General features: G+C 43.9%; 1 protein-coding gene and 1 non-coding gene across 2 annotated transcripts; one reads left to right on the forward strand and one right to left on the reverse strand.

The window, feature by feature from the left end:
* Positions 1 to 1429: 1429 nt before the first annotated feature.
* Positions 1430 to 18399, reverse strand: LTA4H (leukotriene A4 hydrolase). The gene is made up of 19 exons (XM_054386768.1): positions 18250 to 18399; positions 17110 to 17240; positions 14866 to 14986; positions 14288 to 14356; positions 12390 to 12494; positions 10366 to 10418; positions 9684 to 9756; positions 9250 to 9390; positions 9010 to 9033; positions 7837 to 7907; positions 7633 to 7744; positions 6559 to 6703; positions 6368 to 6471; positions 5520 to 5590; positions 4633 to 4687; positions 3618 to 3713; positions 3006 to 3088; positions 2324 to 2428; positions 1430 to 1941 (listed from the first exon to the last, which is right to left on the reverse strand). Exons 1-19 carry the CDS (start codon positions 18397 to 18399, stop codon positions 1821 to 1823), a joined length of 1830 nt encoding a protein of 609 aa, XP_054242743.1. The 3' UTR covers positions 1430 to 1820.
* Positions 18400 to 18685: 286 nt separating this feature from the next.
* Positions 18686 to 18757, forward strand: TRNAD-GUC (transfer RNA aspartic acid (anticodon GUC)). The gene has a single exon. It is a non-coding gene; the product is annotated as a tRNA-Asp (tRNA).
* The last annotated feature ends 5030 nt before the right edge of the window (positions 18758 to 23787 follow it).

Raw genomic sequence — 23787 nt, forward strand, 5'->3', positions numbered from 1 at the left:
GAATTGTTCTGGTTGGAACAGACCTCCAAGATACTCATTGAGTTCAACCATCCACCTAACCCCACCACGGGCATTAAACCAAGTCCCCAGCTGCCATGTCCACACATGTCTTAGAACAGCTCCAGGGATGGTGACTCCACCACCTCCCTGGGCAGCCTGTTCCAATCCCTGACCACTCTTCCAGCAAAGAAATTTTTCCTCCTGCCCAACCTAACCCTCCCCTGGCACAATTTCAGGCCATTTCCTCTGCTTTTATCACCTAATATTAAGGAGAAGAGACCAACCCCCACCTCACTGCAGCCTCCTCTCAGGGAGTTGTAGAGAGCGAGGAGGTCTTCCCTCAGCCTCCTCTTCTCCACACTAAATACCCCCAGTTCCCTCAGCTGCTCCTCCCCAGCCCTGTTCTCCAGACCTTTCACACCAACTTTGTTGTCCTTCTCTAGACATGCTCCAGACCCTCAATGACCTTCTTGTAGTGAGGGGCCCTAAACTGAACCCAGCATTCCAGGTACAGCCTCACCAGCACCCAGTACTGGGGCACCATCACTGCCCTACTCCTGCTGGCCACACCACTCCTGATCCAGGCCAGGATGCTGTTGGCCTTCTTGGCACACTGGCTGGCTCATGTTCAGCTGGCCATCAACTAGCACCCAGGTTCCCTTCTGTCAGGCAGCTTTCCAGCCACTCTGACCCTGCAGTGTTGCCTGGGGCTGGTGTGACCCAAGTGCAGGACCTGGTCCTTGGCTTTGTCAAACCTTGTACAAGTGACCTCAGCCCCTGGATCCTTTGCAGAGCCTTCCGACCCTCAAGCAGATCAACACTCCCACCCAATTTGGTGTCATCTGCAAAAGAGCCCTGTAACAATCCAAAGCAGCTCTCTCTGGTTGTTTTTTACCCCAACTTGAAGTAGTTACACCACTGTGTAACTGGTGATGCCCAGTACTGGTTAACAAATGGAAATATTAAAAAGCTCAAATAGGGCAGAGAAAAAAATTGGGCCTCAGGCTCCCTCCTGCAATAATCAGAAGTGTTGGAAATATGCAGTGGGATGAAATAACTTAAATGAGTTACTAAAAACACAATAGCAAGGTATGAAATCTGAAATTTGATAAAAATTCCAGGTTTGCTAAAAATAGAAAACCAGGAAGTATTTTGGACCACTGCTCTCAGTGCACAGCAAAGGCTCCTAAAGGAATAATGAAGCAAAGCCATCCCATTGTGATGAACATGAGGAATTCTAACAAGGCAGCCATGACAAAACAGGGCTGGAGAGGAAATTCAACCCTAACACCAGAATGCTGTGGTCCTCTTGGACCCACGATCAACAACAACAGAAAAAAAAGGATAAACCCCAACTATTTCAAAGCTTTTTGTACAGACCAATGCACAGACAAGTTGACAATGCAGAGATTTATTTTTTACTCTTCAGATACTTCAAGTTTCCAACGTGTTGCTGTGAAGAAGAAAGCTGTGCACCAAGGGCCATACTATCCACCAGTTAAATTTTCAGTGTTTCTAAATTCCATGATTGACATGTGACTGTATCTCAGAACAGCTTTTATGTGTGTGTCCTAAACATTGCTTCTTAACAAAATTCCTTCTCCCATTTCCAGAGATTTAGCAATTTTGCTGCTTTACCTGGAAATGCAAAATAGGAAGTACCGACCTTGATTTGGAAAAGTTCATTTTGAGCTAAATTAAACAGAGCATGCTATGGCACAATCAAGCAGGTGTGTCAACAGTTTGTGGAGTCAGCCTCTTCTTTCAGCAACAAGAAAACGTCAAAGACATCTGTAAAATCTGTCACTGATTCTGTTTTGTCACTGATTCTGTTTCAAGTCTTTTCCCACAAGCATTGAAGTGACTGGATGCATGGAAGCTCTGTGCTCCAGGTATGTTTTGACAGCCAGATCTCGAGATTTGTCAAAATTGTAAAGGTCCCTGGAAAAGACAGGGAGAAAAAAAAAAAACACAAGCCCAATAAGATAAAATAAAGCACAATGGAAAAATAAACCAACCAACCAACCACCAAAACAGGAACAACAAAAAAAGAACAACCACAAACAAACAAAAACCAAACCATGCAAATAGTACAGTGGGGATTATCTCAAAGTTCTGCTTTTCCCCTGAAAGGCTCACAATAAGGAGCATGCTGGGAGACTAAGCTTTCTTCTGCTACAGAGTAGAAATTGACTAAGGTTGCTCAGCACCAAGGAAATTCTCTATCACTTCAAAATGTACCATAAACACAGGTCCAGGGTCGAGCATGATACTAAAAGAATGCCAACAGCACCAGCTCCTACAATCTGGAGATGACTTTTACCTAAACAAGGGTCGAGTAAACTTCATCCTGCCCTGCTCTGTTGCCATTTTTAAAGCCAGAGGAATAGCTTCTTCCCACTTGGACCTGAGGCAAAGGCGCAGCCACCTGCAACAAAAAAAGGCACATCAGCAGAACTCCTCAGGGAAGTCCGGAAGATTTGGTCTTGACTAAATCCTGGAAAGATTTTTCACATCTCTTTGGGTCACAGAGAGGCTCACTGCTGGATTATCCAATACTACTGGATAACAAAATAAGCTCTCAGGTGGTCAGGTTCACAGATTGCATCACGTTGGAAGGGCTCTTCAAAGGTCATCTTGTCCAACCCCTCCACAGTCAGCAGGGACCCAGCTAAGATCAGGCTGCCCAGGGCCACATCAAGTCTGATCTTGAATGTCTCCAGGGATAGGCCTCAACCACATCCCTGGGCAGCCTGTTCCTTTGCTAGTGTGACAGATGAAAATCAAGCACAGCTAATCCACTGCTCACTTCTAACTCTTCTACTAGACTGTATTTATCCAATTCATAGACAACAGAACACCACTGCAGCAAGCATGCTTGCACAGGAACTGATAAAAAAACCCCAAGCCCTTACACCAGTTCTGTACAACTGGCTATGTGCGAACCAGGACTCTTCTTTTATGAAAGCCTTGAAGATCAGCAAACTGCCTGTGCTAGAACAAACCTGAGTCTTATTTCAGAGTTGTTTACAGCATTGAAGTTATACACTTGCTGCATTCTTTGGACATGTGACAGTGGAAGAGGAGGCTGAAAAAGAAAATTGCAGAGTCAGAATGAGCCACACTTCAAGCCACAGACTTCAAAGAAAACCAAACCAGGTTCATTCAAGACTGCTGCTATAAAAATAATTTCATATATAAAAGCTTACGTATTTATACTTCATCCTTTCACCTTCTCATAGTATCAGAGAAGGGGCAGAGAATAGCCATTAGCAAATTCCTACATCCAGTTCTATTGAAACAGACAAAGCATTTGTTTTATTTATAAGTTATTTGCTGTAACATCAAATGCAGACAAATTCAAGCACCTTTTTAAGTTTTGCTTTTCCCTTTCAATCCAAAATACTTTGGGTGGTGCTCATTAGCTACAGAGCCAGACAGGCAGGGAAGCCAGGTTAAAGTTTTAGTAACTATGTATCATGAGAGTGGATTCTTTTAGCAAAATTTAAAACAACTGAAAGAAAAATGGACAACTGAAATCCAAAAGGACAAATCCAAAGGGTTTCTGTGCCTGCTTTTGTGACACCAGAGTCAAGCTACCCTAGGTGCTCAATTACCTCCAGAAGCAGCAGGACCAGGAACTCAATCAACTGATGAGAGGACATCTCCTTCAGGTCTTCTGAGCTGAATGAGCCCAAGTCACTCTCTTTTGCCTACAAAAGAAAGGTTACTCAAGTTTTCAATAGGTATTTTAAAGTAAAATCAGGTGTAATGTTTTATGTGGACATCTGCATTATCTATTGAGCCACTTCATGTAAAAAAGATACCAATTTGTATTGGTACAAGATAGTACAAGAAGGGGAAGGGAAGGAGTAAAGCAACTGTCTGATGTGAGCTATTAGCATTAATGATTCAAGGAAAACCAAAGGTATGCCAATAAAGAAGTCTAAACATTTCCTCCATAGTTGCATGCTATAATAAAGGTATTGGTTTTCTCCTCCCCAAATCATATTATCATAAAATGTCAGGGTTTGGAAGGGACCTCTGGAGATCAGAGTCCAACCCTCATGCCAAAGAGGATCTCTTAGGGCAGGCCACACTGGAATATGTCCAGACTGGTCTTGAAAGTCTCCAGAGAAGGAGACTCCACAACCTCTCTGGGCAGCCTGCTCCAGGGCTCCAGCACTCTCACAGCAAAGAAGTTTCTCTTCATGTTGAGGTGGAACTTCCTGTGTTGCAGCTTATAGCCATTGTTCCTTGTCCTGTTACTGGGCACCACTGAAAAGAGCCTGGCACCTTCCTCTTGACACCCACCCCTCAGATATTTATAGTCATTAGTAAGCTCCCCTTCTCTTCTCCAGACTAAACAGCCCCAGGGCTCTCAGTCTTTCTTCAGAGATGTTCAAGTCCCTTCATCATCCTCCTAGCTCTCCGTTGGACTCTCCCCTGTCTCTTGAATTGGGGAGCCCAAAACTGGGCACAGCATTCCAGGTGTGGTCTCACCATGCAAAGATCCCTGTCAGCCATACTCTCCTACTCAGGAAATGCCAGAGTTGAGGAGAGAATGGCTGACTTTGTATAAAAGGAGCTAGCTTTAAGACACAGACACCTCAGCATTCTTTAATCACTCACTTTGACCCATCTGTCACACAAGGCAATGCAGGCATCTGCTAGTGTCATATCATACCTGTCAAATAAATAAGAACAAATAATCACACACTGAAACTACAAGAAGCTTTTGTAGGTATTTTTACAAGAATGTTTAGAAATTATTTTCAAATGGCTCCACATGTGCTTCTTGTAGGCTCCAACACAATTTACAGAAGATCTGTTATGATGAAATACATCTCAGCTTTAGCTAGATGCACAGTGTGCACAGGTGGCACTATTCCTTGATCCCACACACTAAGATGATCAATACTTCTGAGCATATGTTCCTATGCATATCATACCTCAGAGCTGAAAGGAGAATCTTTCCTGGCAACTTAGAAGAATCACAGAATCACGAAGGCTGAAAAAAATTCCTCCAAGCTCATCAAAACCAACCTTCTACCTGCCACCTCCATGCCCACCAGACCACGTCCCCAAGTGCCACATCTATTCATTTCTTGGCCACCTCTAGGGATGGTGACTCCCTCATCTCCCTGGGCAGCCTGTTCCAATGCCTGACCACTCTTGCAGCAAAGAAATTCTTAATATCCAACCTAAATTTCCCCTGGCACAGTTTGAGGCCATTACCTCTTGTCCTGTCATGAATTAGTTGGGAGAAGAGGCCAACACCAACCTCACTCCAACCTCCTTTCAAAACCAAACAAATTTCCACCAGAATAAAAAAAAAAAAAAATTGAAAACAGTAACAGCAGCAATTTCCCCCCCCTGTATATACCTCTATCAATTTCTACACAGCACTGGGCATTTTCTGGGAAGACTTTCACCTTGTTTACAAACTGCTTCATGACTGTTTGGAAAACCTTGAGCACTCTGGAGAAGGAGATGAACTATAACAGAATGCAGCTTACACAGGCTTTGCTGGTGGCATTCCTGGAGCATAAAACCATGAGTTCCAGTCAACCTTATCAAGAACATCTACCTACAAAGCAACACAAATTCTTACTCAATCTTAAATCTTAGAGAAAAGCATATCCTACAACAAAACTAGGTTGTCTTTTTACCCTTAACATCCCTTCAATTAACCTGGAGAATCCTATACAGAGTAAAATATTGCCTTCCACAAAACACAGCCCCCATCAAAAACAGCCCCAAGCACCTCCTCCCCCCCAAAAAAAACCCAAAAGACACACACCCCAACCAAAAAAAGCCCCAAAGACACACACCCCAACCCAAAAAAGTCCCAAAGACACAAACCCCAACCAAAAAAAGCCCCAAAGACACACACCCCAACCCAAAGAAGCCCCAAAGACACACACCCCAACCCAAAAAAGTCCCAAAGACACAAACCCCAACCAAAAAAAAAGCCCCAGACACAAACCCCTCACCAAAAACAGCCCCAAAGACACACACCCCAACCACAGCCCAAAACAGACACCCCCCCACCAAAAAAACAGCCCCAATGACAAAAAAAACCAAAAAACCAATCCCAAACCAACCAGCCTAAAAATAAATCAAACCCCCAAACAAACAAAACAAAATATGAACACCCAAACTAAAACCCCCACCAAACCCAAATCCCAACAAAATGCATCAAAAATGCAAACCACCCATCTTTGTAAGATTCCAGACTATATCATATTAATATCTTGAGATAAAGAAGAGTGAGACAAAGAACTGATCCTTAAAGAAGGCAACTCCTAGACTATGCCATAGCTGCACATAATTAAAAGGTTTCAAGTTTGAAATACTTCCCAACCTTATCCTTGAAGTAGGAGTACAAGAAATTTTTCCAGTCCTCAGTCTCTATGCTCTTATAAGCAAACTGCTGAATGTAAGCCTTCAGGAAGCCCATGAAGACATCTAACAGATAAAAAACAAACACATTTCAGTGTTTGGAATTAAAATGGGAAACACTCGCATATAAAAGTCTGACTAACAAACACTTACCTGGTCCTCCAAGAAGTTGTTCAAGGTAAAAAAGCAAAGCAAAGCCTTTCTCATATGGAACAGATGAAAAGGCAACATCAGGATCTACTTCATTCAGATTAGGGATGAGGTTAGTTAAAGGATTTTTATCTCCAAGAGTATTTATCTGTGACAAAGACACAAGAAAAAAAACAAACAAAACAATTCACTTAGGGAGGGCAGCACTCCTGTAAATTATTAGGAAAGGTATAACCCATCCAAAACTAAAGATGGCCTCATTTCAAAGTTTTCTGTCATTATTTTTTCTGAAGTTTCTGAATCTGCACAAAACATTTCACATTTTCCTCATTGTTTTATCAGTTTCTGACAGCACAAACAGAAAGATGTTAGGATCAATCACTCTGTGCTCCATCTGTCACAAAGCAGTTTGTTATTGTCATATCTGGTCTAATCACAAGCACCTAATAAACTGTTAATAACAGGATAAATTTAGATAAAGAATTTAAACTACTTGATTTAAATAGGTAGCATGAAGAATAAAATCCAATGAGGAAATATTCATAGGAAATCAGGTAAACTGCATGAACCAAACTGAGGGAGAGAGCTGGAAATATCACAGGCTGGAGCTCTGAGAGCTGAAGCTTAACTGTGCTAGCTAAACAGAAAACTAAACCCCTCTCCTGGACAGTAAGAGAGTACAAGCATCCTCAGTTATAAGGGAGTACACAGGAAATAAAGGAAATCAGCTACTTGCATGAGGCACTGGCAATTCTGATGGCCAATGCCTGCAGGCAGTTTTACAGCTTTCAACTGCTTACAAATATGCTTAAGAGAATCACAGAATGGTAGGGGTTGGAAGTGACCTCTGGAGACCATCTAGTCCAACCCTCTGCCAGAACAGGTTCACCCAGAGCAAGCTGCACAGGACAGAGTCCAGGCAGGCTTTCAATGAATCCATCGATGGAGACCCCAGCACCTCTCTGGATAGCACGTTCCAGGCTGACCTGACAGCTCTTATTTGTGGAAAACATATGAAATCAGATTTGATTAAGGTATATACTTGAACCTAAAGTTACCATAACTTGAAAAACTCACTGAATGCTGCAGCTCCCTCCAACCTCCCAGGGCTTGGAAGTGCCTGAACTGTTCACCAAAGAGCCGCCCCCCAATCCTGCGCTCCAGGTACACCGTGTGGCCCTCGTTCAGCCTGCAGAGGAGGGCAAACTGGAGTTGCTGGCTTTGTTTCTTCACACATTCATTTTAAACTACCATTTGCATTGCACTGAACATCACACCTACCAAAAGTGCTGCCAGTTTTTGTTTGTTACCAAGTTTCCTGTCCAGCTGTGAGAGATTTCATGAGCGATAACCTAAAACAAACAAACAAAAAAGACACCTACCATTTAGACTCCTCTGGAAAATGAACACCAAACCCCAACAGAAAGAAAAACACTCTAATGGGATCTCACTTCCTGCACTACCTTCCCAAAGCCAGTCAGCATTCACAGCTCTCTAAACTTACAATTTTAGAGGACTAACACTATCCTGCTGAGCCTTCTGCAGAAATAATTTTGGATGTCCAGCCTGCAAGCCACATTGATCAGCAAAAATAATTCCCCTGGTAGCATGGTGCAGATACTTGGTTTAGGAAATCACATTTCAGAACACTGGATCCATGCCAAGTGCTACTGTCACACCTGTGTTTCAAACACACATCTGTGTATCAAACAGGGAGAAAACAGAAGAAAGAGTGCAAGATGCATTAAAATGTATCATGAAATGATGCAGGATACACTAAAAAAGTATCCATGTCAAATATTTCACTGGTCTGGGGACAAGATAATCCTATTTTATTCTTTTTTCTTTAGCAGTGTACCAGTCTAGTAGAAAGACAGGAGATAAACAGCATCTTGAGCACTCAGCTTTACAGAAAAAAAAGAGTCTACTCAAAACTTATTCATGATTTCCACTTCAAAAGACAACTGTAAGCAGTGTGAGCTCTAGTGCAGAGAGAGAGGAAGGAGTTCCCTACAATTTCAATGAGATAATTCAGTTGTGGTTTTTACACATATATATATATATATATACCTGGATGTGTTTGAAAACAGCCTAGATGGGGCTTTGAACAATCTGGTGTAGCTGGAAGTGTTCCTGCCCATGGCAGAAGGCTTGGAACTAGATGGCTTTCAACTCAAGCCATACTAGGACAGGAAAAGAGCTACTGAGCAGCTAAGTTCAGTCAGCCCCTGATGCAAACAGGCACCCATGGTTTTATTTGTTCCTTACACATCTCCAATTTTCTAGAGTTTACTTGAACTAAAACTCACTCTGTAAGACTCTGAGCCACTGCCTTCACTTTTTAATTCCCCAAAAGAAAAAGAGACCAAGTGTCCAAGCATCTATTAAAAAGGAAGTTAAGATACAACTTTCAGTTGTGTTCTCCTTGAAGACATGAACCTGGTCTGCACTTACATTTGATAGAGATCGATCACCTGCCTGAAAACAAAACAAAAAGGCAATTGTTAGTTCAAGTAAACATCAAAAATATATCACTTAAAGCAGTTTCAGTTCTGCCCCCTAACTTCAAAGGAGCCAGGAACACTTAGATTTCTTTTTAAGGGGAAGATTAATATAATTTGTGGATTAATTTCCACCACTTACTGAATAAAGCAAGGCCTAAGGAGAGTTGACTTTTGTCAGTGTTACACTTACCAGCAGTGTTGGAGTTACAAAAGTAAGACAAGGATTCTCCATACCACCATAAGGGAAAGTAGGTGGCAAGACTAACAAATCATACTGTCCCCACACGTAGGGCCCTGCTAAATCTTCTGCTGTTTTCAGCATGGCTTCAGCCTGAAACAAGAATTCAGTATTAGTTTTGAAAGTGACTTCAGAGCACAAACACTGAACAAGGAATAAGCTGTGGAAGCCACACTTCATTCTCTTTCACCTTGGCATGTCCCACATGCAAACTGAGCACAAGACAGTAGCAATGTTTATTTTCAGTAGCAATCTTGTGATAGAACAGCAGCAGTTTTGGAGGTGGGAGCTACAGATGAACAAAACACTAACTCCACCTTGTTCTTGTTCCAGTGCTATGTGAAACAATTAGCTTACATAACATTTTCTGTGTGTTAATTACCCACCTCTGCAAATTCATAGGCTGATTTATCCACTAGCTCCTTTTCAGCCCACACCAGTGTCCTTGGGCCAATCTTCCTGTGAAAGTAAAACTGTCACTGAGACACTGAGCTGGAAATAGTTCTGTGGAAAATTTGTCCTCATGCTGCTGAAGAAACTCATTAGAAAGTCTTTGCCTCTTTTGAGTGTTAACATAGGGCTTTAAAACACAAAGCAAATGGAACACACCCACTGTTGAGGACAAATAAATTGGAAATCCTGATTGAAATTGAAAATTTGCCAATTTTAAAATGCTGTAATGCCCCAATATAAATAATCTAGATTATCTAAACACATCCTTGAGCGATCAGCAGCAAAACTGAGGCTATAACTTTCTGCCTTTTGTACTTGACAAGGTTTCTCTGTTCCCTGAGGCAAAAGATGCTATTCCTTGAGCTAGAAAAAAGCCCTTAGTGGTTCAAATCAATTCCAAACTCTTCAGGATACTTCAAGTTACACAAAAAAAGTATATTCTATAGAAAAAAATGATGCAAGAGTGAATCAAAATATATGCAGTTTGATACAAATAAACAGTTTAACTGAATTTAACAGCTTTTACATCTGGAAAAAATAGGCTAAGAAAAAAAAAGGTAACTCTAAAGATCTGTTACAACCATTAATATTTATATTTTGTGCAGATTCACTCACCTGCTTTCTAAAGCTCCAACTACTAAAGCAATCAAGTAGCAAGGAATAGGCACCTAGTGAAGAACATGAAAAACAAAGAACTGTTATCTGTAATGTGAGCTATTAGCATTAATGATTCAAGGAAAACCAAAGGTATGCCAATAAAGAAGTCTAAACATTTCCTCCATAGTTGCATGCTATAATAAAGGTATTGGTTTTCTCCTCCCCAAATCATATTATCATAAAATGTCAGGATTTGGAAGGGACCTCTGGAGATCACTGAGTCCAGCCCTCATGCCAAAGAGGATCTCCCAGGGCAGGCCACACTGGAATATGTCCAGACTGGTCTTGAAAGTCTCCAGAGAAGGAGACTCCACAACCTCTCTGGGCAGCCTGCTCCAGGGCTCCAGCACTCTCACAGCAAAGAAGTTTCTCTTCATGTTGAGGTGGAACTTCCTGTGTTGCAGCTTATAGCCATTGTTCCTTGTCCTGTTACTGGGCACCACTGAAAAGAGCCTGGCACCTTCCTCTTGACACCCACCCCTCAGATATTTATAGTCATTAGTAAGCTCCCCTCTCAGCCTTCTCTTCTCCAGACTAAACAGCCCCAGGGCTCTCAGTCTTTCTTCAGAGATGTTCAAGTCCCTTCATCATCCTCCTAGCTCTCCGTTGGACTCTCTGCATTACATGATACCCCTTTCCCTACAAGAAGTACTTTTTTTATTCCACCATTATCCTCAAACCACTTCAATATCCTTTATTAGAATACCCCATCATTGTGTTTTAATTTTAATACATTAACCTACACAATCTATTCCTGAAAAAAGCACAGAATGCCAGGTTGGAAGGGACCCCAAAGATCATCAGGCCCAACCTTTCTAAGCTATAGTGTAGTTTGTTACAGACAAGTTATTAAATGACTGTCACTATATCCCTACATTTTGATGCTCAGTCTGATAATCTGAAAATCTTAATTTACTTCTAATGTTATTTTTTTTTTTTTATATTAGGAAGTGCAGCATCATTTCAATTAAACTAAATGTTATTCCTTGTACAGGTCCACTTTATCAACAGTGTATTTCCAGATGACATACAGCTCTGGTAAGATAAAACACTGAAGCCTTCTGCATTAGACCGTGTGACATGTTTTGGCTCCACAGAGAAGGCAGAACACTGCACACTGAAGAGCTGGCAGGTAAAGTGACAACTTCTTTTTCTCTCTCTCCCGTTCTTGCCTCTCAGGTTTCATGTAGCAGCCAGAAGAACCAATAGCCATTGCGTTTCAGAGCAGCTTTCCCTCCCCCCTCCTCCAGTCACACCATTCCACCCCTCCCTGCGGCCGTTCACTCCCTCAACAGCTCAGATCAGCTTACTAAAACAATGTCTTTCTAAAGTTTATGTTATTTTTATCTGCTTGTTCAACAAAATGAACTAAGCTCACCAAGAGATCCCATAAACATCAGAACTGTAATGCAAAAAGCTGTGTAAAAAAAAAACGCCAGACAATTGAGACTGTCACTTTAGGAGCAGCAAAACCATTAAACTAACTGCACCACTTAATAAAACTTCATCTGAGAACAGTAATCTTTAATTAGCTGGAAATACTTTCCATTAAAGCCAGAGTTTTCACTTCTAAGAAAAAAAAAATAATAAAGAAAAATTCTCTGCTGTCAGAAGGGACAGGATGAGGGGTAATGGATTGAAGCTACAAGAAGGGTGATTTAGACTGGAGATTAGGAAGAAATTCTTTACAGTGAGGGTGGTGAGACACTGAACAGGTTGCTCAGGGATGATGTGGATGTCCTCTCACTGGAAGTGCTCAAGGCCAGGCTGGATGAGTCCTTGAGCAACCTGGGCTGGTGGGAGGTGTCCCTGCCCATGGCAGGAGGTTAACCACCAGATGATCTTTAAGGTGCCTTCCAACCCAATCCATTCAATGAATCTGTGATTTACTGATGAAATCAAAACCATATCTGAAGTGATTGTGAAGTGCATGAGTTAGGAGTCAGACCTCAGGCCTGTGCTGACCAGCCTGGGGCACTTACATTCTGGCTGAACTGGTATAGCTTCCGACTGCTGTCCTCTGGGTCAGGCATCTCCCCGTCACGATTTGCACTCATAAGGGCCACCAGCTCTTTAGGCACAGAGATCTGAAAGATGACCTAACTATGAGGGACTCAGCTGGCACACAGGATGGCACAACGTACTAGAAGCAGCAATAGCAAATAAAAGAGTAGCCCAGACTTGTTCTGTTGTATGTAAGGTAGATAGAAAATGATGTCTTAAAGGCTGGTATTGTTTAACTAGCTGAAAGGACTACCTCTGACAGAAGTCAGAGCTTTCACTTGCTTCAGACTTCTGAACTGGAATGTCACATTGCATATCTGCACTTTGCTTCCTTGACACTACTCATGGACCATTTATGCTAGGACTGCAAAGACCCCCTAACTAGATACCAGAATACAACACTTAAGGCATACATGCGAGTCATTTAAAGTGAGAGTCATTTAAAATATTCTTACTCTACACCTCTACTTCTTTGATGTCTTACTATCACCTTTTCCTCGTTTAAGAACCTATTTCTTTCCTACTACAGCACTTTTTTTAGTTGGGTGGGGATGCTTTCTGGTTTGTTGGTTGGGGGCTGTCTGGTTTGTTGGTTGGGGGGCTTTCTGGTTTGTTGGTTGGGGGCTTTCTGGTTTGTTGGTTGGGGGCTGTCTGGTTTGTTGGTTGGGGGGCTTTCTGGTTTGTTGGTTGGGGGCTTTCTGGTTTGTTGGTTGGGGGCTTTCTGGTTTGTTGGTTGGGGGCTGTCTGGTTTGTTGGTTGGGGGGCTTTCTGGTTTGTTGGTTGGGGGGCTTTCTGGTTTGTTGGTTGGGGGCTGTCTGGTTTGTTGGTTGGGGGCTTTCTGGTTTGTTGGTTGGGGGCTGTCTGGTTTGTTGGTTGGGGGGCTTTCTGGTTTGTTGGTTGGGGGGCTTTCTGGTTTGTTGGTTGGGGGCTGTCTGGTTTGTTGGTTGGGGGGCTTTCTGGTTTGTTGGTTGGGGGCTTTCTGGTTTGTTGGTTGGGGGCTGTCTGGTTTGTTGGTTGGGGGGCTTTCTGGTTTGTTGGTTGGGGGCTTTCTGGTTTGTTGGTTGGGGGCTGTCTGGTTTGTTGGTTGGGGGGCTTTCTGGTTTGTTGGTTGGGGGCTTTCTGGTTTGTTGGTTGGGGGGCTTTCTGGTTTGTTGGTTGGGGGCTTTCTGGTTTGTTGGTTGGGGGCTGTCTGGTTTGTTGGTTGGGGGGCTTTCTGGTTTGTTGGTTGGGGGCTTTCTGGTTTGTTGGTTGGGGGCTGTCTGGTTTGTTGGTTGGGGGCTTTCTGGTTGTTGGTTGGGGGCTTCTGGTTTGTTGGTTGGGGGCTTTCTGGTTTGTTGGTTGGGGGCTTTCTGGTTTGTTGGTTGGGGGCTGTCTGGTTTGTTGGTTGGGGGCTTTCTGGTTTGTTGGTTGGGGGCTGTCTGGTTTGTTGGTTGGGGGGCTTTCTGGTTTGTTGGTTGGGGGCTTTCTGGTTTGTTGGTTGGGGGGCTTTCTGGTTTCTTGGTTGGGTGCTTTCTGGTTTGTTGGTTGGGGGCTGTCTGGTTTGTTGGTTGGGGGGCTTTCTGGTTTGTTGGTTGGGGGCTTTCTGGTTTGTTGGTTGGGGGGCTTTCTGGTTGGTTTGGGTTTTTTTTTTGGGTTTTTTTTTTTTTTCCCTCTTGGAAATAAAGGTGCATGGAGAGGAAAAAACAAATGACAAGATGTGTAAGAAAATGGTAAAACTACAGAAGTGCAACAGGCAAATAAGGAGTGTTTGGCTCTTACATTAAATTGAAAATCAATGTTCTCTGGTTCGACTCTACAGTATATGCTGACAGCTACAAAAAAAAGTCACCCATTGCATTAGTTTTTTTTTAGACATACATGACTTAGGTTCACCTACCTCTGCATAGTAGGTTAGCTTCACAGCAGGTGTGTCTTGGCATGGAAAGATGGCTCTGCAGTGGGCAGCCTGGCAAGAGGAGAAAAAAAACCCCAAAACCATAAGGCAAAAAGATAATCTTTCTAATCCAGAGAACTAGAAATAAATCAAACTACTATATTATACTGGAAATCTACACAGCTCCTCCAGAGAATTCATTATCTACAAACCACCACTTCCTATTATTTCTAACTCACAGCAGTTTCCATAATTAAAGCTTTTCTAAAAGAAGTAAAGGAAACTAAGACAGATCAAGAACCACGTAAGTTGATTGCAAAGGGCTGCATGTTCCTTAACAACAACACTGGAGAGGGTGAAGCAGTTCTGGAATTATTAAATTGCAAATATATGACAAAAATCTCAGCAATGCCCTGACTTAAGTGTGTTCATTTAGCACCTTGGATGCACACAATCAAAGGTCATGGTCTAAAGTACTTTCTTCCACTTGCTTTTCCTTTCCAACTCTTCAGAAGCCAGGGGAATTACAGTGGTATGGAAGCAAATTTTTAAAAAGAAAATCAAAATGAAATCCACTCAACCTGACACTGGCTGAAGAGGAATGGATGCTTCTTGCCAGATGTTTGCTCAGGAGAAAACCACTGGAGAGCTGAAGACCTTGGAGAGCTCTCAAAGGAGATTTCAACCACTGCTTCTTGTCCTCTGTGTAATAAAGGAGATATTCAGATTGTTTTGACCCAATTCCTGATCACTACTGAAATTTCTCTACAAAGATCTCTGAAAAACAGATCTTAAGCACTGTCTCAAAAGCATTAAAAATAAACACAAGGAGCATATTAAAAACTACTTTTCCCTTTCAGTTGTGATGGTAAAAATTAGCTGGTCCCAAGGCACTTTTATTATTGTTTTAACAACCAGAATTTTTTCTCCTCTTTTCAAGGAGAGCACGGATTTTTTTCCTTTAAACTATTTGGACCAGCCACATACATATATTTGTCACACTGTATATGTAATTATAAAAAAAATATAGTTTTGTGACAACTACCTCACATTGTGTACATAACTATAAAAAAATCCAACTGCAATAAGCAAACAAAAATGTGTATAAAGCCTACATATTTGCTTCAGCAACACAGGATTTGTGTATTCTGTAAATAAATTAGATTTTGCAGCTGATGTTGTGTTTTCTGAGTATGATCTTTGAGCAGAAAAAACATAATAGTAATAATATAACAACATATAAGTAAAAATAATAGTAATTTCTGGAAAATCCTCTTAACAGTAGGGCTAACAATAAAAAAAAATGTTCAAATTTTATTCAGGGTTTCAGAAGTGGTGCAAAAACTAAGCTCTGTGCAGGGCAGGCAACAGCTAACAAGACAGCACACACAACCCTGACACATTCATACTCCCATTTTCTTTAAAACCATATTAAAACTATCACTGGCACCAAAAGCATACAGAAGTGTGTTTCTACACAGAAGTATTTGCTTAGTTATCAGAAAGTTCCAGCTTACACACACAACCATCTGGAATTAACAATCCAGCCATAAATCAGAACAAACTTCAGCTAATCAGGACTTGGATGCTATAGATTACATATCCAGTTTATAACCAGTATTCCAAAGTACATATTTGACAAGAGAAAGCAATTTGTCCTACCATAAGGAACACCAACTGCACAGGGTTCTACCAAAGTTCTACCCTTTGCTATCACTGTTTTATTGATGCTTATATGGGGGACTGTATCTCACACGATTACAAATTCTTATGTTCACAACTTGTAACTTCATTTTTGTGGCTTTTTTTTTCCTCACAAGGAAATTTTGTAACTTCATTTTTGTGGCTTTTTTTTCTTACAAGGAAATCCACCAATTAAAAAAAAAATCAGAAATTAATTAAAAAAAAAAGGTTAAAAATGAAACAAAAGAAACAGGCCTATGTCTCTGCTCTGGCCTCTCCAAGTATTTTGTTTGTTCAAGCTTCACATCAGAAGTGTTTCCCCAGAAGGGACAGCTGCTATAGGATATTCCTTTCTTCCCCAACATTACGCTTCTGAATTGCACCACTTCAGAGAACAACAGCAAAAATTTGAAACCAGACATGAGTTTGCAGAGGTGATAACCAGTTCTGAAAACGAAACAAGCAGCAACTGAAGACTTCAACTTTATTTGGATGTGGGAACCTCCTTATACAATCACAGCTCTCATCTGTGAGATACCATGGAGTTATTACAACACCTAAAGAAAACTGCCAAATCGTATATTGCAATTTGGCAACAACTTTTTAATTCATGCCACTCAAGAAGTAGATTATGGTTAGTTCTATCCCCCCCACACTGCCAAAAGTCAAGCTCCAGTTTTTAAGGAGTTGGGCTTAGCACAGTCAAGACAAAAGTACTTTTATTATTTGAAAACATGCTTCTACCTAATTATAGCAGCAAGGATCAACCCTTGTAGGAAAGAAAGGCAAACAGGGTCTGTAACTCTGTATGTGCCATGCTCCAGCAATTCTGAACAGGACAAAATTCAGGTAGGTGAAGTAGAAAGAAAAGTATTGACAAGAAGCAGTGGATCACTGTGATGCATTACACATAAATTTGCTTCTTACTTTAGGGATTCATTTTGGCCATGATATTAGGCCTGGAAATGGGTACAGAGTCCCAAAGCCTTGAAAGCTAAATATTTAATTAATTTACAAGCTCATAACAAATAAATGCAACACCCTACTTTCTAAGTCTCTTTACAGAACAACTCTGCAGGCAGACAAGCAGCTCGTACAGTACATATTGGAAAATGCCCAAGTGAGGAGGAAAAAGTGTGTACCTTCTTAGCTCAAAGGGAAATGTGATTTCCAAGGGGGTCCCCTTGAAACTGTGCTTTTCTCCAAACCCAAATTTGGCATCCTGTCCATTTACAGTCACTTTAAATACCTGTACCGCTCTTGTATCCAGCACCTGTAATGAAGCAAATGTTACCTGTCAAAGTGTTAAAGCAGCACTCATCAATATCTTAAACACAAGTCTGAAGGAAAAAACATTTACTAGGTAAAGCTAAAAAAAATTAGTAACTATGCTGAGTACTGGGGACCAACACTTTAAGAGCATCACTGCACTCAGAAAGCAGGAGTGGGAGAAGGAAGCAAACCAGCTCCTGACCGTGAAAGAGGAAAGGAGTTTCCTAAGTAAAGCACAAGGTGAAATACTTTACAAGGGCTACTATACTGAGAATGATAGAAAAGCCCCTGCCAAGGCTTCCAATCTGAACCAGCCACTCTGAATCACATTTTCATGCAACAGAAAACAAATTAAATAACGAAGCACTACCATCTGCAGCAGGAATGAAGTTTTACTTGTTGTTATTATTAACAGAATGGATTACTTTTCTTTAAAGTAAAGATGTCAGGGAGCCAGCATGAAAAAAATGACCCTCAAACTTCACTTTGCAAGGCAAAGCTGAAGGGGTTTCCATGTTTATTCGCGTAGCGAACCGCGAAAGCAGCCGGCACAATAAAACACGTGGGAAAAGCTTAAGCGTCGTTCGCCGATAGTTTGTTCCCACCTCTTCGCTATTTTAATGGGGGAACGACACGTTTCTGCCCTTCCCTTGCGACAAGCTGGACAGCTGGGCCGTCCAGTGGCAGCAAGGGGCTTCTAGCCCGGGGGTCCGCCCGCGAGCCCGGGGAGGCAGGGGCGAAGGAGCCCCACAAAGCGGAGGTGGTCTCCGACAGTGGGAGAGAAAGCACGGCCGGGACGACGACCGAGGGCGGTTGCTGAGGGGTGGTGACACCGCGGCGGCGGGAAGCGAGGAGACGAAGCGCCCCCGATCGCGGCCGCTCGCCCTCAGCCCGCGGACCTGCGCTCGCCTCTCACAAGCCGGGCCCGGGCGCGGCGGGCGGCACGAGGGTCGCGCCCCCAGCCCGTCCCGTCCCGTCCCGAACTACCCTTCCCTGCCCCCCGCCGTTACCAGGCTACGCAGCGCCTCGCGCTCGGCGCGCGCGGTGAAGGCCGCCGTGCCCCGCAGCGCCCGCGCGCCGAAGTCCACGCGGCAGCGCAGGTAGAGGTGGCGCGTGCGGCAGCAGGAGGGCGAAGCGAAGGAGCTGGGATCCGCCGCCATCGCTCACGCGATCGCCGCCCTGCGCCGCGCTGCCGCCGGCCACACCGCAGCCGCCCCGCCCGCCGCCGAGAGGTGGAGCGGGCCCGCGTGCTAGCAGCTGGGAGTCGTAGTTCTAGCCTCCGACCCATAAGTGTGCCGGCAGCGAGAGGAGAACTACAATTCCCGTGGTGCACGGTAGGGCGCCCAGCGGGGCGCAGCGGGTTGCAGGGGGTGGGATCAGTGCATCACCGTGCCGCGAGCTGCAGAAACCATTTGGCGACTGCTGTAAAACAGACTACTGTACAGTTCCTCGTTAGTATAGTGGTAAGTATCCCCGCCTGTCACGCGGGAGACCGGGGTTCGATTCCCCGACGGGGAGGTACAAAGTTTTTCTCAACGCCTCTTTTTTTTTCCCCTCAGTGCGGCCTCTAACCCACGGGCAAAAGCAGTTCTTCAGGAAAGCAAAGGCGCTGCCAGACAGCCGTTGGAGGAGCCCTGCGGCTTTTGAACAGGAAGAAAAACAGCTGGAGCCTGGCTGCCTTCCTGCCTCAGGTGCGGGCACAGGCAGGATGCAAGGCTTGAGGTACAGTGCAAGACCAAGAGGTGCTTTCCAGGGACTCACTATCTGGTGGCAAAGCTCATGGGCTTCAGCCCACTGCCCCAGATATCCAATCTGGATGTGACCCCGAGATGAGAATGTGAGAAGAATATGAAGAGGAGATGTGACAGGGAGCATCATCCACAGTGACATCCTGGAGCTGGACTACAACCACGTGCAGACAACTCACACAGAAGAGGAAGGAAGTTTCAGGAGGTCTGTCGTTGTGTATATTACAGAAAGAAATACAAAATAACCCAAACATTTTTCCTCTTGCAGTGTCTGGATTGCTTTCCATGCCCCTTCCCTTTATCAAAGTCCCCATAAATATGTCATCAGAAACAGAAGCAAATGGATTCTATTTTGTAGGCAGTTTAGTTCAGAACAGAGGCTGGACCATAAAATAAGATGCAAGAACCATGTAGCAGTTCCTATGTGCTGGCATCCAGTCAGGCAATTTCAGCTATCATAAAACAATAAGGAAAAGCAATTAATTCAAAACAGAAATATGCTGACAGTGTTTTGCAGGCATAAAAAAAACCTCTTGCAAGCAACTCCATACTTGCTTAGTCAAGGTTCCTGTTTTCAGGTTAAGCTGACAGAGTGTATAATCAAACAACCCAAAAGGCAAAGTTTTGCTATGGAGGTGCAGCTTCTAGAGCCCTGGGAAGCCTTTGTGCGTGGGCAAAGGTAAAAGGAAGAGGAATGGGGAGCATTGAGCAGAGTTTTACAAGGTGAGCCTTTCTCCCCCTGCAGGGTACTTTGTTCTCACCTAAGTCTTTCCCAGGTTAGCTTAAGCGCTTTCCCCTCTCCTTTGGTCCTGAATCCCTCCCACACGCCCCCCCATGCTGCTGGGATGTGACAGCCAGCACTGGAACGCCAGAAACAATGCCTGCAAGCCCAGCTGCAGCTCCCTGCACCACCTCAGGCTTGCGTGGGAATTCTGGTGCAGTCCAGGCTGGCTTCTCTGTGGACAAAGTCCACAGGAGGCACAGAGCAAAGGAGCACTGGCAGGAGGCCTCCTGCAGTGTTTGCAGAAGGAAGGTTTGAATGAGGACCAGTACTGATGAAATCTGGAGGAGCAAACACTGGCATATTGCTAGAAGAATTCTTGTCCTGATTCCTTCTTCAAATGCCTGTTGAATTATCCACATACAGCTTTCATCTGCATCTCTTTTGAAGCTTCTAGTCATAGAATTGCTTCAGTTGGAGGAAACTCGTTGAGTCCAACCATCAACCCAACAGCACCATGGCCATTAAACCGTATCTCAAAGTGCCACAGCCACACATTTCTTAGAACTCCAGGGATGGAGACTCCACCACCTCCCTGGGCAGCCTGTTCCAATCCCTGACCACTCTTGCAGCAAAGAAATTTTTCCTGATCTCCAACCTAAACCTCCCCTGGCACAACTTCAGGCCATTTCCTCTCATTCTATTACCTGACACCAGGGAAAAGAGACCAACCCTCATCTCACTGCAGCCTCCTTTAGGGGAGCAATTGAGGTCTCCCTTCAGCCTCCTCTTCTCCAGATTAAACAATCCTAGCTCAATCAGCCACTCCTCACTAACCCTGTTCCCCAGACCCTTCACCAGCTTGGTTGCCCTTCTCTGGCCATACTCCAGCCCCTCAATGCCCTTGTCATAGCAAGAGCCCCAAAACTGAGCACAGTACTGAAGGTGTGGCCTCACCAGTGCCAACTACAGGGACATGATCACTTCCCTACTCCTACTGGCCACATTATTCCTGATCCAGGCCAGGTAGTCATCCAATTCAGCTTGCCATCATGTGCATATTTTATTTTCCTCATTTTATCAGCATCTCGAGGAGAGCTGGTATCAGTCTTATGGCTGGGAGAGAAAGCTGTGGCCAAAACAGCAAGGCAAGAGAGGGTTGGAAAGTGAACTATTGCTTGCAGCCTTGCTGATCACACAGCATAGTATCCAAAAAGTGCTGAGGGGAGGTCTGGGCTGGAGGTTCAGCCTGAGCATGTTAACATCATCTTGTTAAAGCATCTTGTTCAAGCATGTTCCCTGTCTGGAACACAGGAAGTTCCACCTCAACATGAGGAAAAATTTCTTTATTGTGAGGATGACAGAGCACTCGAGAAGGCTGCCTGGGGAGGTTGTGGAATCTCCTTCTCTGGAGACTTTCTAGACCCATCTGAATATGTTCCTGAGTGTCCTGCCCTAGGTGACCCTGCTCTGGCAGGGGGGGTTGGCCTTGATGATCTTCAGAGGTCCCTTCCAACCCCTCCCATTCTGTGATTCTATGTTCAAGCCCTGGGTGCTGTGTAACTCTGCACAGTCTCCCCTCTCTGTGTTGTACCCATATGTATGTTTAACTAAGTGTGGTTTATGTACACTTAACTCTGCCAAATGTTTTAATTAACCTTTGAAAAGAGTTCTGGAAGGCAAAAAAAAAATTGCTTGCAAATGTTGGGAACTGCTTTATGTCATCAGTAATGAGAAACTTATGAGTACTGAGAATCTTGGAAGTTTTATGTTGGTTACTCTCTAAGGGCAGGGAAGAAAAGACCCCCTTCTTAAACTGAATAACTCTGGCAATCATTTAATGTTAAGCCTCACTAAAAATCAGTTCTTGGCAATTGTTCTAGGTGGTCTTAATGGGGGAAACTTAAACAGAACCAGCTACTGAAAATACACTCATAGGGCTCTCACTTAGAAGGAGACTAATCAATAATTAGGGAGATCAGATAGAGCAGAGTAATGATGCTGTAAACACTCAGGAAGAGCTAATAGCAGGGATAGGGAATGGCAAATTGTCCACAAGATTTCTTGCAGGTCAGGACATCCAATGTGAGCATGATGAACTGACACTTTAGGAGGATTCAAGCCCTCTACCCCACCTTGATTCTTCTGCAGATACTGCTGGTGCTAAACCTGTTGGCTGGTAAGAGGAGAAGGTAGCTGCTGCCCTTCAGAAAGTGCACAGGTAGCTGCTGTATGCTGCTGATTCCATGAACACGTGGTGATCATGGAAACAAAATTTAAAAAGCATCCTTGAAGAATTTAATCTTTGCTCAGGAAGTTTTACTCTGTCATTATTGCTGTCCGTTAACTGTTAGCCCCAAGGACCTCAAGGAGCTCTGCAGTCGTCTCCCTACACTGAGGATTCTGGCTGCTGACACCCCCAGCCAGCTCTGTCATGCTGTCAGCCCTGGATCAGCTCCTGGGAGAAGTGCTGTGTGAGGATGACTGATAGACTGTGGCTGTCCCTGGTCGCTGCCCCCATCCCTGCCCTGCTTGCCTTGTGTGGGAGCTGCTGGGCTGTGCCCTTATCCCTGGCACTCCCCTGGTGCAGGGCAGGATGCGAGGCTGTGAGCACAGCATGCCACCAAGCAGCTTGGGGGGAGGGAGTCCTTTCACTGAAAATTTCCAACCTCTTTACACAGGTTTGGGTCTTCAGGGGCTGTAAGCTGCTGCAGCCCCACTTGGGTGAGTGGAGGGATGCTAATCCAGGCCAGATGGGACTCCAACCTACTTGCCAATTAAAAAATACCTAGGCCACCATCAGGCATTCAGTCCCAAGGCATGCTGTGGTTTTATGACTCCTCCAGACTAGCCTGGCATCTTTCCACACTAGCTTATAATAAGGGTAAATTAGATGTCCACTTCCCCCCCTCCAAAAGCTCTTAATGTGTTGAGCACTTAATACTGAAGTGTAATGATTGACAAGGAGCTGCCTAGTTTTGTACACCAACAAACAGGAATGGATCCACTTTCCTGGGACAGAGAGGGTGGAAAATACTTAAAAGCAATATCTTACTGATAGCTTATTCTGCATCTGCAGAAAAGGAGGCTGAGGGGAGACCTCATTGCTCTCTATGACCACCTGAAAATAGGTTGGAGTGAGGTGGGGAGACCTCATTGCTCTTTACAACTACCTGGAAGTAGGTTGGAGTGAGGTGGGGGTGAATCTCTTCTCCCTAATATCAGGCTGTATAATTTTTAAGGCTGCAGAGGACTTGCTTATTTCTTCTGCCTGGTTTTCAACATTCACATCACCTGCAGCTTTCTGCTGCTAACGCAGCACCAACCCCTGGAAATTTTCACAAACCATTTGACTTTACACATCTGCCCTCTCTTAGGTGTGGGCTTGAGGTGTGATCTGAAGACCTGGCATTAGAACAAAGTTTGTATTAATAGAGATGCTTACCTGGTGTCACCAGTCCCGCTAGCTTTCAAAGGCTTTTTGTCTGGCACAGAAGACTACCAAGTTTTTAAATGGGAATTTGCCCCTGAGACCCTTCTGGCAGCCCCATTGGCTTCAACTTATAGAGGCCAAGCTGGGAAAAGGGAATTATTCCAGCAGTTAACAAACTCTGCTTTTTCACAGCATGCAATGAAATATCTTTGATCACACAGTATTTCATTACAGAGGAGGGAAAAAGAGGAAGGAAGCAAAAGAATTATCAAAAGAGGCACAAAGAAATGCTTTCTCCAAGAACACTGGAGGATAATGTGAGTTTCCATCACCCCTCAGTCAAGGTCTGTGAGGGTGTGAACAGCAACCTCTTGTTCACAGTTTGTTGTCCTTTTTTCTCAAACTCAGCTGTGCCTTTGCTTATCCTCATTTAGGCTACAGGTGAACAAGTCCTTCCATTCACTCTGCAGAGATGAGCTGCTCCCTGCAATGCTCTTTGTTGGTCATCTCATGACCTTTCCCCCTGCACAGCCTCACTCCCCAATTCATCAGAAGCAAGCAGTTACACCCCAGTTTTGACTTCAGCTTGCCTTTGATGTAAGAATTGCACCCCATGCCTGTTCAAACCTCAAATCATGGGGTGAAT

The sequence above is a fragment of the Indicator indicator genome, chromosome 14, assembly GCF_027791375.1.
Source record: "Indicator indicator isolate 239-I01 chromosome 14, UM_Iind_1.1, whole genome shotgun sequence".
In the NCBI taxonomy this organism is placed as follows: Eukaryota; Metazoa; Chordata; class Aves; order Piciformes; family Indicatoridae; genus Indicator; species Indicator indicator.

Excerpts from the sequence above, each read along its gene's own strand:
- LTA4H (XM_054386768.1), bottom strand. The coding sequence starts at position 18,399 with ATGGCGGCGGATCCCAGCTCCTTCGCTTCGCCCTCCTGCTGCCGCACG. Across the intron at positions 12,495-14,287 it reads AGCTAACCTACTATGCAGAG|ATCTCTGTGCCTAAAGAGCT; the intron begins GTAGGTGAACCT and ends GTCATCTTTCAG. Across the intron at positions 7,908-9,009 it reads GTGATCGATCTCTATCAAAT|GTTATCGCTCATGAAATCTC; the intron begins GTAAGTGCAGAC and ends TGTTTGTTTTAG.